This window comes from Rana temporaria, chromosome 6, assembly GCF_905171775.1.
Source record: "Rana temporaria chromosome 6, aRanTem1.1, whole genome shotgun sequence".
NCBI classification, from domain to species: Eukaryota; Metazoa; Chordata; class Amphibia; order Anura; family Ranidae; genus Rana; species Rana temporaria.
The window spans coordinates 8,998,111-9,012,809 of NC_053494.1; the positions used below are offsets into that span (position 1 = coordinate 8,998,111).

Below are 14,699 nucleotides of genomic sequence, written 5' to 3' on the forward strand. Positions count from 1 at the left end.
GTCTTTTTCCACTCCAATATGTATAAGGGCTTGGTGGAATCTGTTGCCAGCGACTTGATGATCACAGAGATGCCTCCCCTCTGGCCACAAGTTCAACATAGTTCATAAGCTGTAATTCTAGGAGGGTAAGGTTTGTTCATCAAAATGGTTTGTAAGAAGTGGGAGATTTGAATAAATCTGTATCTCTGTCAGGGGCATATCTAGTTTACTAGTGCAGAAGCCGATGGGGAGTGGCCCAGATGACTTAAAGAAGCGACCAATTCTGTACAACCCCTTGTTTAACCACCATTAAAATTGGGGAATTGGGGGTTACGGAATAAGTGGGCTAAGGGGCAAATATCAGTGCATTTAATCTGGCCATCTTCCCTTTTTTCTTGCCCCCGTGGTCCTTGGCATCAGTAGTAGGGTATGGTTCAGATGTTCACGTTACATTTTCTTGGGGGTGGTGTGAGACCTCTGGACATTATACAACTTGCACAACTCTGAGGACAATAGTCCTTCAAAACAAGCACCCTGCTCTGTGTGGATCTTCTCATGAGCAAACATGTGTTTCTATAAATTACCTCCATATGGCATGACCCTGACACTGTCTCCTCAGCTGTCAGGTAATCCATCACTACTATATCCAAAGGGAGGCAGGAGGGTATAGATTGTACTGGAAAATGCTGTTCTCCTGCTTTCACCAAGACACATTTCTTACAGTAGTAGCAAAAAACTCACAAAGTCTACATCAGTCTACGGCAGTAGTCTTGTCTTTGGGCCTACTCTAAGGTTTTCTGTGTTCCAAAATGCCTCACATATTGATGTAGATATTCCAGTAGCCATTGAGCTTGTTCCTTTGGGATCATCACTTGCCAGTGGCACTGTTGTGACCCACCAGAGAATACCTTGTAATAGAGTATCCCTTGACATGCCTTGAATCACTCCCACTGTCTCAAGAGCTTCCTGCCTCAGGCATGCATCTTGTCTTGTATTGTTATGTCAGGCCGGATGCCTTGCTGTACCTGTTCTCTCATTGGCTGAATGTCCTGGTTATTTTCCTGCTACAGCTTCCATTCCCCATTCTCTTGATTTTGTGCTTTTGCTCAGGTGGGGCTTTGAGCTGACCCTCCTGCCAAGGCAAGGAAGTAGTGGCTTCTCCAGTTCTCACTTTTCCTCCCCTTTCACCGGGGTTCCGCCGGACAGAGCATCCACATTATGATTACATTTTACAAAGTGTACCAAACTGTAAAGGTTAACTTGGCCATCTTTGTTCTATGGCCTCTTACAGAATTTAGGCATGCCAGAGAATTGTTGCCAATTACCAGATTGAACTTAGCCCCTAGAAGGTATTCTGCAAACCTTGTTATGACCTAGACAACAGCTATCAATTCTAAATGAAAGGAGCTGTAATCTGCAGTATTTTTTCTCAGATTCCCAAAGGCTTTTTCTGGCATAGGCTATGACTCATTCTTCCCTTTTCTGCATTTTGGACAGTACAGCCCCCAACCTTCCATCCTTTTCTGAAGGAACAGGTTAAAATTACAATTTGATGAGCAAGGGAAAGGTGTCGCAGCTGCGGCCACCCTAATGCCCTGTACACACAAGCAGAATTTCCGTCTGAAAAAAGTTGGATGGTTTTTCTGACGGAATTCCGCTCAAGCTTGGCTTGCATACACACGGTCACATAAAAGTTCTCAGAATTTTCAGCCAACAAGAACGTAGTGACGTACAACACTATGACGAGGTGAGAAAAATAAGTTCAATGCTTCCGAGCATGCGTTGAATTGTTTCCGAGCATGCGTGTTTTTTTCCCATCGGATGAACGCATTTTCTGATAGAATTTTTTCCGTCTGAAAAATTGAGAACCTGCTCTCTAAGTCCATCGGAAATTCTGATGGAAAAAGTCGATGGGGCATACACACGGTTGGAATATCCGATGAAAAGCTCCCATCGGACTTTTTCCATCGGAAATTCCGTCCGTGTGTACGCGGCATTAGAGTTTGGTAATTTTCCCTACATCAGCAAAACATATGGTTATCTTTAACACTGACCTCCAGCTGTTCCCTGAGTCTTGCACAGTTGTACTCCTTTCTTCTCACAATGTATATTAGAAGCTGCAGATAGTCAGACAGTCTGCCTCATTTTTCTATGGTGTCTCCATAAAAACACACCCTTCTATCTTAGCCACAACTCTCTTACATTTCCTGCCTTTCTGGGATGGACTTCGGGGTCACCCAGAATTGGTCGCTGATATTTGCCCCTTAGCTCATTTATTCTGTAACCCCCAATTCCCCCCGGTATGGACACGAAAACCTTTCAATGGTGGTTAAACAAGGGGTTGTACAGAATTGGTCAAACCATTTTGATGAACAAAAACAAACCTTACCCTCCTAAAATTACAGCTTATGAACTATGTTGAACTTGTGGCCAGAGGGGAGGCATCTCTGTGATCTTCAAGTCGCTGGCAACAGATTCCACCAAGCCCTTATACATATTGGAGTGGAAAAATACCTCTCAGAGGTTTGGGAGTTGGAGGATTGGCACAGGGCTTTTTTTTCACTCGTTCCAGGGTATGCTTAACATCGCCTTGAAAAAAAGGGAGCCTCAAGGTCATGACAAGATGGTACTTAGTCCCGTCCAGACTGGCTAAATTTTACCCATCCTCCTTCCCCCTTTGCTTCAGAGGTTGTGGTATGTTTGGTACAATTGTTACACATCTGATGGGGCTGTCTGAGAATTAGAGGGTTCTGGAACAAGATCTTCCAGCTGATTCGCAAGATCACTGGTTCCCCAGTTTCCAAATCTCCTTACATAGCTTTACTTAACCTCTCGGTAGACAGAGTGCCTAAGAATACGCAGAAGTTAATATACTTTATTCTACTGGGGGCTAAATTGGCTATAGCCCAAGCTTGAAAACAATCAACGGTTTATCTAAATTTCATGGATCCACAAGAGCGAATGCTAAGTTCCCTAATAGACTCGGTGCAGAAATGTAAGGCTGTGTTGGAGTCCTGAGTTGGAGTCCTGAGTCTTGTGTTGGAGTCCCGAGTCCTGTGTTGGAGTCCTGGGCTAATCATATGATTAACTATCTAATACTATAAAGCCTACAACATCCTTGGGGATGTAAGTGACTCCTATCAGACGCAGTTTAGTTCCTGATCTTTCTTTTCTGGCTTTCTTTTCCATTCTCTTCTCCTGTTTCCTCTCCTTTTTTTCTATTTAATAGTGTTAGGCGCACGTGTTTAAAGTCCTTTATTCATCTGCTTTTGTTTTTTAATCTGTCATGTTATGGTGTGTCACATGCTTAAGCTTATTCTCATCTAATGTGCTTCTGATGAATACACAACCAAACCTTAGCCTCCATTATCTAGTTATACCGCAGTAGGCTAAGTTCGGTCTTGAATATTTTGCCTGCAACATAAGATTCCTGGGTCGTATGTTCTTGAAAACAACTTTATCATTCACCATTCCCTTTTCTGGAATTTTCTACTTGATATATTTTATTTTGCTTACTTTTTTAATCTTCATTGTTCTCAATAAAAATTATTAAAAGTAAAAAATGCCATTAGAATGTAAATGAAGACACAAAGGAAGGCAGAAATAAGGTGGCAACTGAAAATGTGCAGTTGGAATTTATAAATGTGCTCTATAGCAATACAGTAAAACCTTGGATTGTGAGCATAATTCAATCCAGAAACAAGCTTGTAATCCAAAGCACTCGTATATCAAAGCAAATTTCCCCATAAGAAATAATGGAAACTCAAATGATTTGTTCCACAACCATTTATTCATAAGTCCTTCAGTTTTTAGTCCATATAAAAAGATTATAGCAATGTGATTGGTTGTGTAACCATAAAATGTCCGTCCACAAATGGAAGCCAATACAAGGGGATTAGAAGCAAAATCCAGCAGGAGCTCCAGAGTATAAAAGAGAAGAGAGGCGCCTCTAAGTGTAGCAATATGTTGCTAAATGTTGTACTTTCATTAAATGTAACCATATTGCTACACTTAGAGGCGCCTCTCTTCTCTTTTATACTTAGTTGTGACATGACGCTACTCTTATATTAAGACATCGCTTGTATATCAAGTCAAAATGTATTAAAAAGTTTTGCTTGTCTTGCAAAACGCTCTCAAACCAAGTTACTCTCAAATCAAGGTTTTACTGTAATGTCTTTAACATATTTACCTGTCTGGGAAGCTGAATTTGGCTCACTTTGATCAAGGTTGGCCTTCTCAAGCACCTGGAAATCAAAATCTTGACTACTTCCTGTATAATAAATGAAAAAATAAATAAAAAACTAGTGAAACAAAATGTATAGACAGCTTGTACTGCAGACTCCAGACTGTATGGGTGCAACAATTAAAAGTTAGCCTAACTGTGCTTTTAATTGAGGATACACTTTAATTTAACCCTGTCACAAACCTTGACAAATATATATTTTTTTTAAAGTATACACTTCGGGGGTCTGGACGACCAGGCCATTTTTTGCGATACGGCAGCCTTTCCAGTAGTCTCTGGGGTACTCCACCATGCCTCTGGGAGACAGCGTGGGGGGCTACAAGATTCTCTTTGATGTATGCAATAAACTCACCTGGCTGTGGGGCAAAACTCTCAACTGTCACTTTGGAGGCTGCAACCTCACCTTCACGGAAATCTTGTTTGTTGATGCCTAAAGACGAACAAACATGGAAATAAATGTTCAGATCAGAAAGTGCTTAAACTGAGAGGAACATTTTACATTTGAATAAAGTAGGAACAATCTGGGAAAATAAATGTACTGAAATATTCAATAGACTGTAAGAAGGGTTAAACCTAGGGACAAGATTAACCACTTCACCCCCTGGAAGGATTTACCCCCTTAATAAACAGGCCATTTTTGCGTCTCTTTAACTGACAATTGCGCCATTGTACCCTAACAAAATTGATGTCCTTTCATATAATCGCTCATGTTCACAGGCTGCGATCCCACGGCAAACACAACTAGCTAGCATTGGGAAAAAGAACTCTCATTAGATCTGTATAAGGAAGAATGGGAGCATATCTATGCCCACATTCACAAAGGGTCCATCAACATATCAGCACAAGAAAATGGATTCAAAATCTACTCTAGGTGGTATAGCACCCCAGATAGGATCCACAAATATCATCCCAGTGTCTCTCCGCTCTGCTGGAGATGCAACGTATCCCAGGGCTTCATACTCCACATATGGTGGGATTGCCTGCTAATACAGCCCTTCTGGAAAGACATACATTGTGTTACCACTCAAATAACAACCTACACTCCAGACTTCACCCCAGCACAATACCTGCTTCACCACACATCTATACCCCAATCGGCCTACAGAAAAATCTCTCGCCCTCCACCTCATCAACGCTGGCAAACAATGCATACCCGTACATTGGAGAAATAAACCCCCCCCCCCCCCCCTAATATTTCTGAGTGGCTCCAACACATAAGAAGAATACACAAAATGGAGGCCCTAATTCACCAAGCAAGGGAGACCCCGACAAAATTCCAAAAAACCTGGGCCTGCTGGCTACACTGAATCGGCAGATTAAACATTTCATAATAGCTTGACCTGGGGATATAAATGAGACAATGTATGCCGTCACATAGAATACAGGTGCGAGCTGACACCCCACCTCTCCGCACCCGACCCACCCTTTTCTCTACCCTCTCCTGAACAGTGACTAAAGCTTCCCAGTAGGGCCTAGAGTCATACAAGACAATCTACATGTTTCTGCAGTTCAACATAGTGTTTGAGAATTATTTCTAGATGTAAATGCCCTGACTGTGACTCCTGTGGCCTCCAGTAATCCCTGTGTCTCCAGTGCCCCCAAGCTTCTTGGAAGATGTATTGTATCTGCTGCACTCCTTACAGGCTTACCTACAGTTCGTGTAGGGTGCGGTAATGGATTGGTGGAAGGTGCCACCGTACAATCCGGAAAATGAAGATGTTCATCAGCACACATTGCTATAGTGATAATATTGTCCTTTATTTACATAAAGCAACAAGCTGATGTTTTGGGGGTCTCGCATAAACCCTTTTCAAGGCAGAGAGATGCACGAATATAGACATAGCTCTTAAATATTTAAACTTTGTGCCTCATGTTAGTGCATCACTGCAGGTGTGCTGGTAAAAATCTTTATTTGCCTGTGCCTCCAGTGGCTGCTGTGTCTCCAGCGACCTTGGTGTATTCCTGTGTCCCCAGTGACTCCTGTGAATCCTGTGTAACCCAGTGACCCCAGAGTATCCAGTGTCTTGTAGTGACCCCAGAGCATCCTGTGTCATGCTGTGGCCCAAGGGCCACTGATAAGGGGTTGCCACCAGCCCTCTTGTATGGAGTCCAGATCCCATCAGTTCATCAGAGGGGGCCCAGGCAGCAGGAGGAATCACATCATGGACAGAAGGAAGTGATCAGTGTGGCGGGGCGAGGGAGATTATAGGAGCCAATCCCCTGTAATTGTTTCACTGCTGCAGCTGAAAGCTAACTTCATCTCCTCTGCCTCCCACCAGCTTTCAGCTTCTACAGTGAGGAACTATAGGGAGTCTGTTCTAGTAAATGCCCCCACCACACCGATCACCCCTCCTGTGGATACTTTCCTTCCCCCTGCTGCTGGGCCCCCCTGTGTGCCCCTCCTACAGCGATGGCAGCTTTTTCTCCTCTCTCTCCTGCCTGCTGCTGCAGGGAATGGGGGTAACAATTCAGGATGTAGAGTGAATCAGGTAGGCTGTAAGGGACCCTATGATTTCTAACAGCAGTCCTGTCTGACCCTAGTGTGCACTGAGCACCTCCAAGACACCTGCCTCTCCACACAACCCTGGTTACACTCCTGTATTCCTTTTATCGGCTGTAGATAAGGACCACTGTCCATGATAATCTGCCTGTTCCACAGAGGGTCATGTGAATCAAATTGGGTCTATTTAACATAACTTAGCCATAGAAAGACATTTATCTCTGTGTAATTACTGTAGCGAATAACAGTTACTTAGGTTTGCCACTTGTCCAGGATTCACCAAGACAGTATGGGTTTTAAATTATGTGACCGGATTTTAGGCTACCTGAGACCAAGGCACATTACCCAGAACCGTCAGCAGGGGCACCGCTAACACTGCACCAGTAATACTGATCCTCGTCTCTCCTGCATCTCTTGCTGGTTGTCTTGGTTTCCACTCAGCCATCTCTGTTTCTTCGCTGGCTGTCAGTCTCATACAGCAAAGCTGACTGAAGTCACCTCCCCCTCCTCAGCTCTGTTTGCATGTAAACAGACAGGAGGAGGAGGCGGGTAAGAAAGACACTGCTCTGCATGAGCTGTGCTGGTCTGAGCTCTGTACTAGGTTTATTAAATTGTAGTGACCAAGAAGGGGGCAAGTTAAAAAAGATAGAGGAGTGATTGTGAAGGTTAAATGGATATGTTCTGGGGGGGGGGCACTTTGGGAGGGGAGAGGACCTATGCTAGAAGTGCCGGTTGGATTTTAAATTTGACCCCCACAAGAACACAAGCCCTCTCTCCTTCCCAAAGCACTCCCCAACACATATCCAACCTCCCTACTAACACAAGTCCTCTCCCTTCCAAAGTTCCCCCTCACCACATAACGGAACCCCCACCCCCCACCTTCTTACTAGCACAAGCATGGACCCCTCCACCACCCTGCTAGCACAAGTCCTCTCCCCTCCCAAAGTGCCCCCACAGCACATAACAGACCCCCCCCCCCTAAAAAGTTACACTAGGCAAGTTTGTGGAGCCAATTGCCAAATGCTTTTGTTTTCCTCGTGCCCCTTTAAGCCCCTACCACTGTTAACACAATTAGTCCACATCCACTGTTCACTACGCTCCCCATTTTGATGCTCTTCTTGTCCAGGTCTTTTACAATCGTAAAGTGTCTACTACAAAAAAATATTTAAAATGTGCTGCTGAAGTGTTCAGGTTTGACTTGAACAAAAGCTGGCAGCCCTACAGTTACTGCCATTGAAATATACTGTACATACCTTGAGTTACGATCCAGTTCTCTAAATCCCTTGTTAATCTTTCTACTTTTTCTGATCTTTCAAAACTATAGAGCTTGCAAAGTATTTGGACAGTCACAAGCATAGCCTCTTTTTCACCATAGATCCAAATGAGAAGGTCGGTTGTGGTAATCCTATCGGCACAATCTACTAGTCTCTTTGGAATGGGATGTTTGTCTTCTTTATGGAGTTCAAATAATTTGTCTTTGAATAGTCTAAAATCAAACTGCTCCAGTTCATCCATGATAAATGTCAGAATGACTTCAGGTCTTCTCAAACCTTTTACCCGATCAAAAAAGAGAAAAAATATATATTTTTCAAAACATTGGATGCATTGGACAACTCGCTAATAAAGAGAAAGCATACCTATGGTTAAAATGTAAAATCCTATATTCATTTCTACATTGTATTTCGATTATTTCTAGTCTACTCCTATTAATCTGAATGACCTTGAAGTTTGTAAACTTAGGACCAGATTCAGAAAGGAGTTACGTCGGCGTATCTCCAGATACGCCGTCGTAACTCCGAATGAGGGCCGTCGCATCTTGGCGCCTGATTCATAGAATCAGATACGCCTCACTGTTGCCTAGATACGAGCGGCGTAAGTCTCCTACGCCGTCGTATCTTACGTGCATATTTACGCTGGCCGCTAGGTGGCGCTTCCATTGATTTCCGCGTAGAATATGCAAATGAGCTAGATACGCCGATTTAGAAACAGGCGCATTGATTTACGTCGTTTACGTAAGGCTTTTTTCGGCGTAAAGTTACCCCTGCTATATGAGGCGTAGCCAATGTTAAGTATGGACGTCGGGACAGCATTGAATTTTCCATCGTTTGCGTAAGTCGTACGCGAATAGGGCTGTGTGTAAGTTACGTTCACGTCGAAAGCATTGACTATTTGCGGCGTAATTTGGAGCATGCGCACTGGGATACTTTCACGGACGGCACATGCACCATTCATTAGAAGCGTTAAATACGTGGGGTCACGAGTAATTAGCATACAACACGCCCCCTACCAGCCTATTTTGAATTAGGCGGCCTTACGCCGGCCCATATACTCTACGCCGCCGTAACTTCGGGCGCAAATTCTTTCTGAATACGGGACTTGCCTGTCAAAGTTACGGCGGCGTAGCGTACATGAGATACGCTATGCCCGCCTAAAGATAGGCATTTCTCTCTGAATCTAGCCCTTACTTTGTGAATATCCTCACACATTTACTTGCATGAATTCCCTGACTTGTATTCACTATGCCATGTGAGGAACTTCTGTGTCACACAATTCACTAGGCATGCCTTCTGAACTACAGAGGTGCAGAGAGAAGGAGTTTCAGGAGGCGGAGTCAGTACAGGATCACTGCTTGAAGGCAGCATGGTACCATTGGACATGTAGTCCTTAGAAATGGAGGACAAGCGGCAAAGCATGCAGGGAATTCAGGAAGTTGTGGAAAGAGACGGCCAGCAGACAGGCAGCTTATATTGGATTGTCCAAAATATTGTTGTGTTGTTATTACATTTCTGATGTTATAAAATGAAAAAGTAGAATGTGACCATTTAAACTCCATTTAGCCTATGGCTGCTTTATTTTTATTTTAGAGCAAATAGTCAATATAAATTTACTGAACTTAACAGAAAGGAAAACATTTGTTAAACATGTTCAAATAATACATTCTAAATAAATACAGAAAGTGTGGATTTTTTTTTTTTAATTAGTATTAGTGTCAGTTAGTGTCAATGTCAGTGTGTTTTGGGTTTCTGGGCTGTACTACGTCACAAACAACAGCTAACATACACATTAGGGATGGGCTATCTGTTTGAGTCGAACATGAGTTCAACACGAACATTGTCTGTTCGCCCGTTCGCCGAACAGCAAACAATTTGGGGTGTTCACAGCAAATTTGAAAAGCTGCGGAACACCCTTTAAAAGTCTATAGGAGAAATCTAAAGTGCTAATTTTAAAGGTTAATATGCACGTTATTGTCATAAAAAGTGTTTTGGGCCCCGGGTCCTGCCCCAGGGGACATGTATCAATGAAAAAAAAGTTTTAAAGCTGTAGTTTTTTTTTCCGGGAGCAGTGATTTTAATAATGCTTAAAGTGAAACAAAAAAAGTGAAATATTCCTTTCAATTTCGTACCTGGGGGTGTCTATAGTATGCCTGTAACATGTTTCCCATGTTTATAACAGTCTTTGCACAAAATGACATTTCTAAAGGAAAAAAGTCATTTAAAACTACTCACGGCTATAACGAATTGTCGGGTCCCGGGAATACAAATAAATGTCATTGAAAGTCATTGATACGTAAAAAGAAAATGCGTGGGTGTCCACCCCAAATTCCATTACCAGGCCCTTCAGGTCTGGTACAGTATGGATATTAAGGGGAACCCAGTGCCAAATACGAAAAAAATGGTGTGGGCTTCCACCCAAAAATCCATACCAGATCACATGCCCTCAACATGGGGAGGATGTCCTCATGTTAACATGGGGACAAATTGCTGTTCACAGACGCTCTCCATCCAATCTGACAGAGCTTGAGATATTTTGCAAAGAAGAATGGGCAGGAATGTCCCTCTCTAGATGTGCAAAGCTGGTAGAGACACCCCCAAAAAGACTTGCAGCTGTAATTGAAGCAAAAGGAGGTTCTACAAAGTATTGACTCAGGGGGGCTGAATACAAATGCACGCCACAGCTTTCACATATTTTTTTTTTTTTTTTAATGAAAAACATTTATTATTTTCCTTCCACTTCCCAATTATGTGCCACTTTGTGTTGGTCTATCACATAAAATCCCAATAAAATAAATTTAAGTTTTTGGTTGTAACATCACAAAATGTGGAAAATTCCAAGGAGTATGAATACTTTTTCAAGGCACTGTATAATACACAGTGTTTTAGCAAAGTTATATGTTATCCTGTTAGGATTCACGTCTACTTTAAAATTTTGATTTGACAAAATGCTCATTCTGCTAAAATGAAATGCCAGCAAATATTTTACATCTTAAGATTTTTGTTGCTGTTTGTCTCCCTGTGGGTATACAGGGGTACCTCTCCTCCCCTCTCCTGTATGTGCTCATCAATGCCCTGAACCAGGCGGGGCCATGTTCCTATCAAAGTCAACATTATGGAAGTATCCCTGTTTAGAGATGAGCTCTACCAGTGATGCTATACTCATGCACTCTGCGGTGTAGCTGAACATCATGGGGAATGTAGTTCCAAAACATCTGGGGTGCCGAGGTTCACCATCACTTTGCTATACACTGTGTGCAGCTCTGCAACATACAGAGTAATTTCTTTGTAAAATACCATCCCATGTCACTACACACCCTTGCTCAATGTATGTTGGATAAAGAGAGAAACCACTGAGCTTATGCCCTCTCCTCCGGTTCAGCGTAACTCTGCCACCTCTCTCCCAGTGACAGAATGGGGTTCCCCCACCATGCGTGGACCCCATGCATGAACTTATTTACTCCTTCAGCTCTCTCGTACCGTGCTGCTAGGAATATGGGGTCTCCATACCGGGAGTTTGTCCTGATTGCTTTTAGGGAAACCGACTGGTAGAGAGGGAGGCAAAACTTGACCCCTTTGCTACTGGAGGGCCTGTCACCTATGCCAGGTTCCACACTTATTGACCAGCTGCTAAAGATTCATATCAGTTCATGGTTACCTGTGGCAACTACTCTTCTTCTCTGACTCTTCTGTCAAATTAGCCCCTTATGGTGGCCTTCCTCCTGTACCTAGTGTGTACTTTACAGACCCTGTTATTCTGATACGCCATTTTCTGCCATGCACACCTTTCAGTGTCTTCAGACCAGGCATTTGAACAGTTCAAGAGATTTCCCATGCCGTCCCGTTCTCTCTCCCGAGTCCAACCTTCCCCTTCTTTATATATAGACCATGGTGAAGGGCAGAGTCCAAAAAGCCTGGAAAACTGGCAGACCCAAAGCTTAACCCTAGCCTGGGCAGCTAACTCTCGCTTATTAGCAGTAAGGTACCTGCCTACATTCCCCATTGGAAAACTTTACCCTCTCTTCCTGTTGTGTCCCAGAAAGACAGAAATAGATGGCATATCTCCCCAGTGGAAGTAGAGACAACAAAAACTACAGAGATTCTATCCATTCCCCAATCTAAAACTAAAAACTGGATTGAAAAAACTGATTTAGAATAGAACTCACCGCATAGATGTATGCCATCTTGTAGCTCCACTGCAAATCTATTTAAACTAATTGATTTGAGTACTTGGTTAGTCACATCCAGAGCAGTGAACTCCCCATAATGGTTTATAAGTTTGTCACTTAAAGATGTACTGTCTTCATTTTCTAGCATTCCAAATTGTAGGGTTGGTCTGTCTTTATAAGTAAAATTAGAGAGTTTCTTTGTAAAATGTTTCAATTCCTCCAATAACAGATATTCTAGAGTGTAGAGTAGGAGATGTTTGTGTGTCCATTTTGACTGATTCAGAGACATAGAGAAAGTTCCTGCAGAAAAGAAGGCCAACATCCAGTAACTGTTAAGTTAATAAAGGGAATTCATAGTTTTAGATACATTTGCTTTCTTAAATTTGGGCAGAACTGAAAAAACTAAAGAGTATTTATTTGTATGAAATGTTAGATTTAAATATATTTACTACTTTATAATAAAATAGTACGAAATGGATATACATTAAAATTAGATTAAAATTAACCCTAAACTATGGTAGTTTTCTTAAAAATATCAATAAAACTTACTGGATGGTAGGGGCCACTCCATGTCCTGATATTCCAGGTCTCTAATGAGCAGTCTGTTATGATTTCCTAATGCATTATATAATGTGTCCTTGTCACCATCACCCCAGCCTCTGACTACATTGTACAGATCTCTCATCTTCTCCTGAGAATTTATTTTGCTGCAGATTGATTCATACTGTTCTTTTGACAGGAGATGTTGCTTTAGAAGACTGTCTAAGATGGGTTGCAAAACATACACCCAATTTATTAGATCCTGATGATGTCTGTCCACAAAGTGCTTTGAAAAAGCTGAAAAAAAGAAAGAGAATATCATTAATATTATAGTTTATTGCCCCATTCTGAGCTGCTGTTAAATTTACCCATGTAGTGAGGTCCCCCTGCAGTGCATCAGTTTTTTTAAAAGGTGTGTATTTTGGTTTTGCAACAGAGAAAACAGGGACGGACTGATTTTACATGTGTGTAAGGTGCACATAGCAGTACCAATCATGGTATATAAAATAGATCCATTTAACAGTCCGTAAGAAACAAAAATACAACAACAACATACATTCACACATTCATACTTACATTCACTCGAGCCCACAGCACATACAACCCCTCAACAGTAGAAGTCCAGGATCCCCCCAGGCATTGGATGTTTCATACAAGACCATCTCTGGTTAATTATTTTGGCATCTTGCCGAGCAGTATTACTGGATTACATTTGGTGGAGACTCACTGGGAGAGCTGTGAAGAAAGGACACCCCTCCAGAAGTCCTCCGAGACATCTAGCCATGGCTGCCATATTTTGGTGAATTCCTTAGGGCATGCCCTACTCTTATATATCAATTTGAATTTGGGGAGGACCACGTGAACAATGCGAAAGAAAGCGCGGGCCGAAAGGGGGCCCACATCCTTCCAATGCAGTAAGATGGTTTTACGTGCATAAAATAACTGTATACGTAACAAGGTCCTGGCGTGTGTACGAGGGACATGGTCATTGAGAATTCCTAAAAGTGTGAGGTATCGGTAGATGCAGTTTGCGGTCAAAAAAGGAAAATAAATACTTCCAGAAGGTTGAAAGTCCAGACCATGTCCAAAACATGTGAAAAAAAAATTCAGCAGCAATTGTATCACATCTATACATAAAAGGTCGTCACCAGCTTGGTAATTTCCAGGAACGACAAAAGGTCTTTAATAGATGATTCAATGTGTTCAATGGTCAGTGACCCAAACTGTGCACGAATGGCGTGTCTTAATACAAGATATTTGAAGAAGAATTTGTTGTCCAGGCCATATTTAAGTGTGCATCAAAGGGTAGTAAGGTATTCTCCTCAACTATATGTTGAGTCCGGGTGGCCAAAGAGCTAAGGGAGATTTGAGTTCTGTCATGGGGAGTCTGTGGTGAGATACCCAAAGAAGCTAACCTCAACAGGGGAAAATCTGGGGCCACCAGATCTCCTTTACCTATGCAGTTAGTCCCTTAGTGAGGTAGAAGGTACAAAGAGGGTCAATAAGAGTGCTGTGGCAGGAGTTTGGGGGTCAGAGTGTAACCAAGCATTGACATAGGTGAGCTGGAAAGCAAGGAAATAATTTCTTAAGTTTGGGCAGACCAGGCCACCCGCGGCCTTTACCGCCTGTAGGGAGGACCTGGCTATATGAGGTTGGCGACCATTCCAGAAAAAGTGGAGTCAATCTTTGCAAACAAACTTTTAGTGAAAAAAACTGGGGCATCTTGAAAATAGAGGAATTTTGGTAGAAAAATAATTTTAAATATGTTTATGCGACCAATTAGATTGAGGGGCAGTGATGACCAGGTACGGAACCTATCTATCATCTGTTTGACTATAGGAGTTACATATTTAGAGAGATCAGCATGTATTTGAAAACCTAGGTATTTAAAGGAGAACGTTAATTGGATATGTGACCTTGACCTCTGTAGATATTCAATAGGAAATGGGGGGCCTATGAGAAAGGCCTGGGACTTTTCCCAACCCACCTGAAGCCCC

The 14,699-nt window shown here is 42.5% G+C and overlaps 1 protein-coding gene across 1 annotated transcript in view; it reads right to left on the bottom strand.

Annotated features, from left to right (window-relative positions):
• LOC120944337 overlaps nt 1-14,699 on the bottom strand; it is a 110,671-nt gene that overhangs the window by 75,373 nt on the left and 20,599 nt on the right. Inside the window, exons 4-8 of the mRNA XM_040358389.1 lie at nt 12,712-12,999; nt 12,160-12,462; nt 7,976-8,272; nt 4,575-4,652; nt 4,169-4,249 (exon numbers count right to left, since the gene is read on the bottom strand). Coding sequence (XP_040214323.1) covers nt 4,169-4,249; nt 4,575-4,652; nt 7,976-8,272; nt 12,160-12,462; nt 12,712-12,999 — 1,047 coding nt within the window. The remainder of the gene's footprint in view (nt 1-4,168; nt 4,250-4,574; nt 4,653-7,975; nt 8,273-12,159; nt 12,463-12,711; nt 13,000-14,699) is intronic.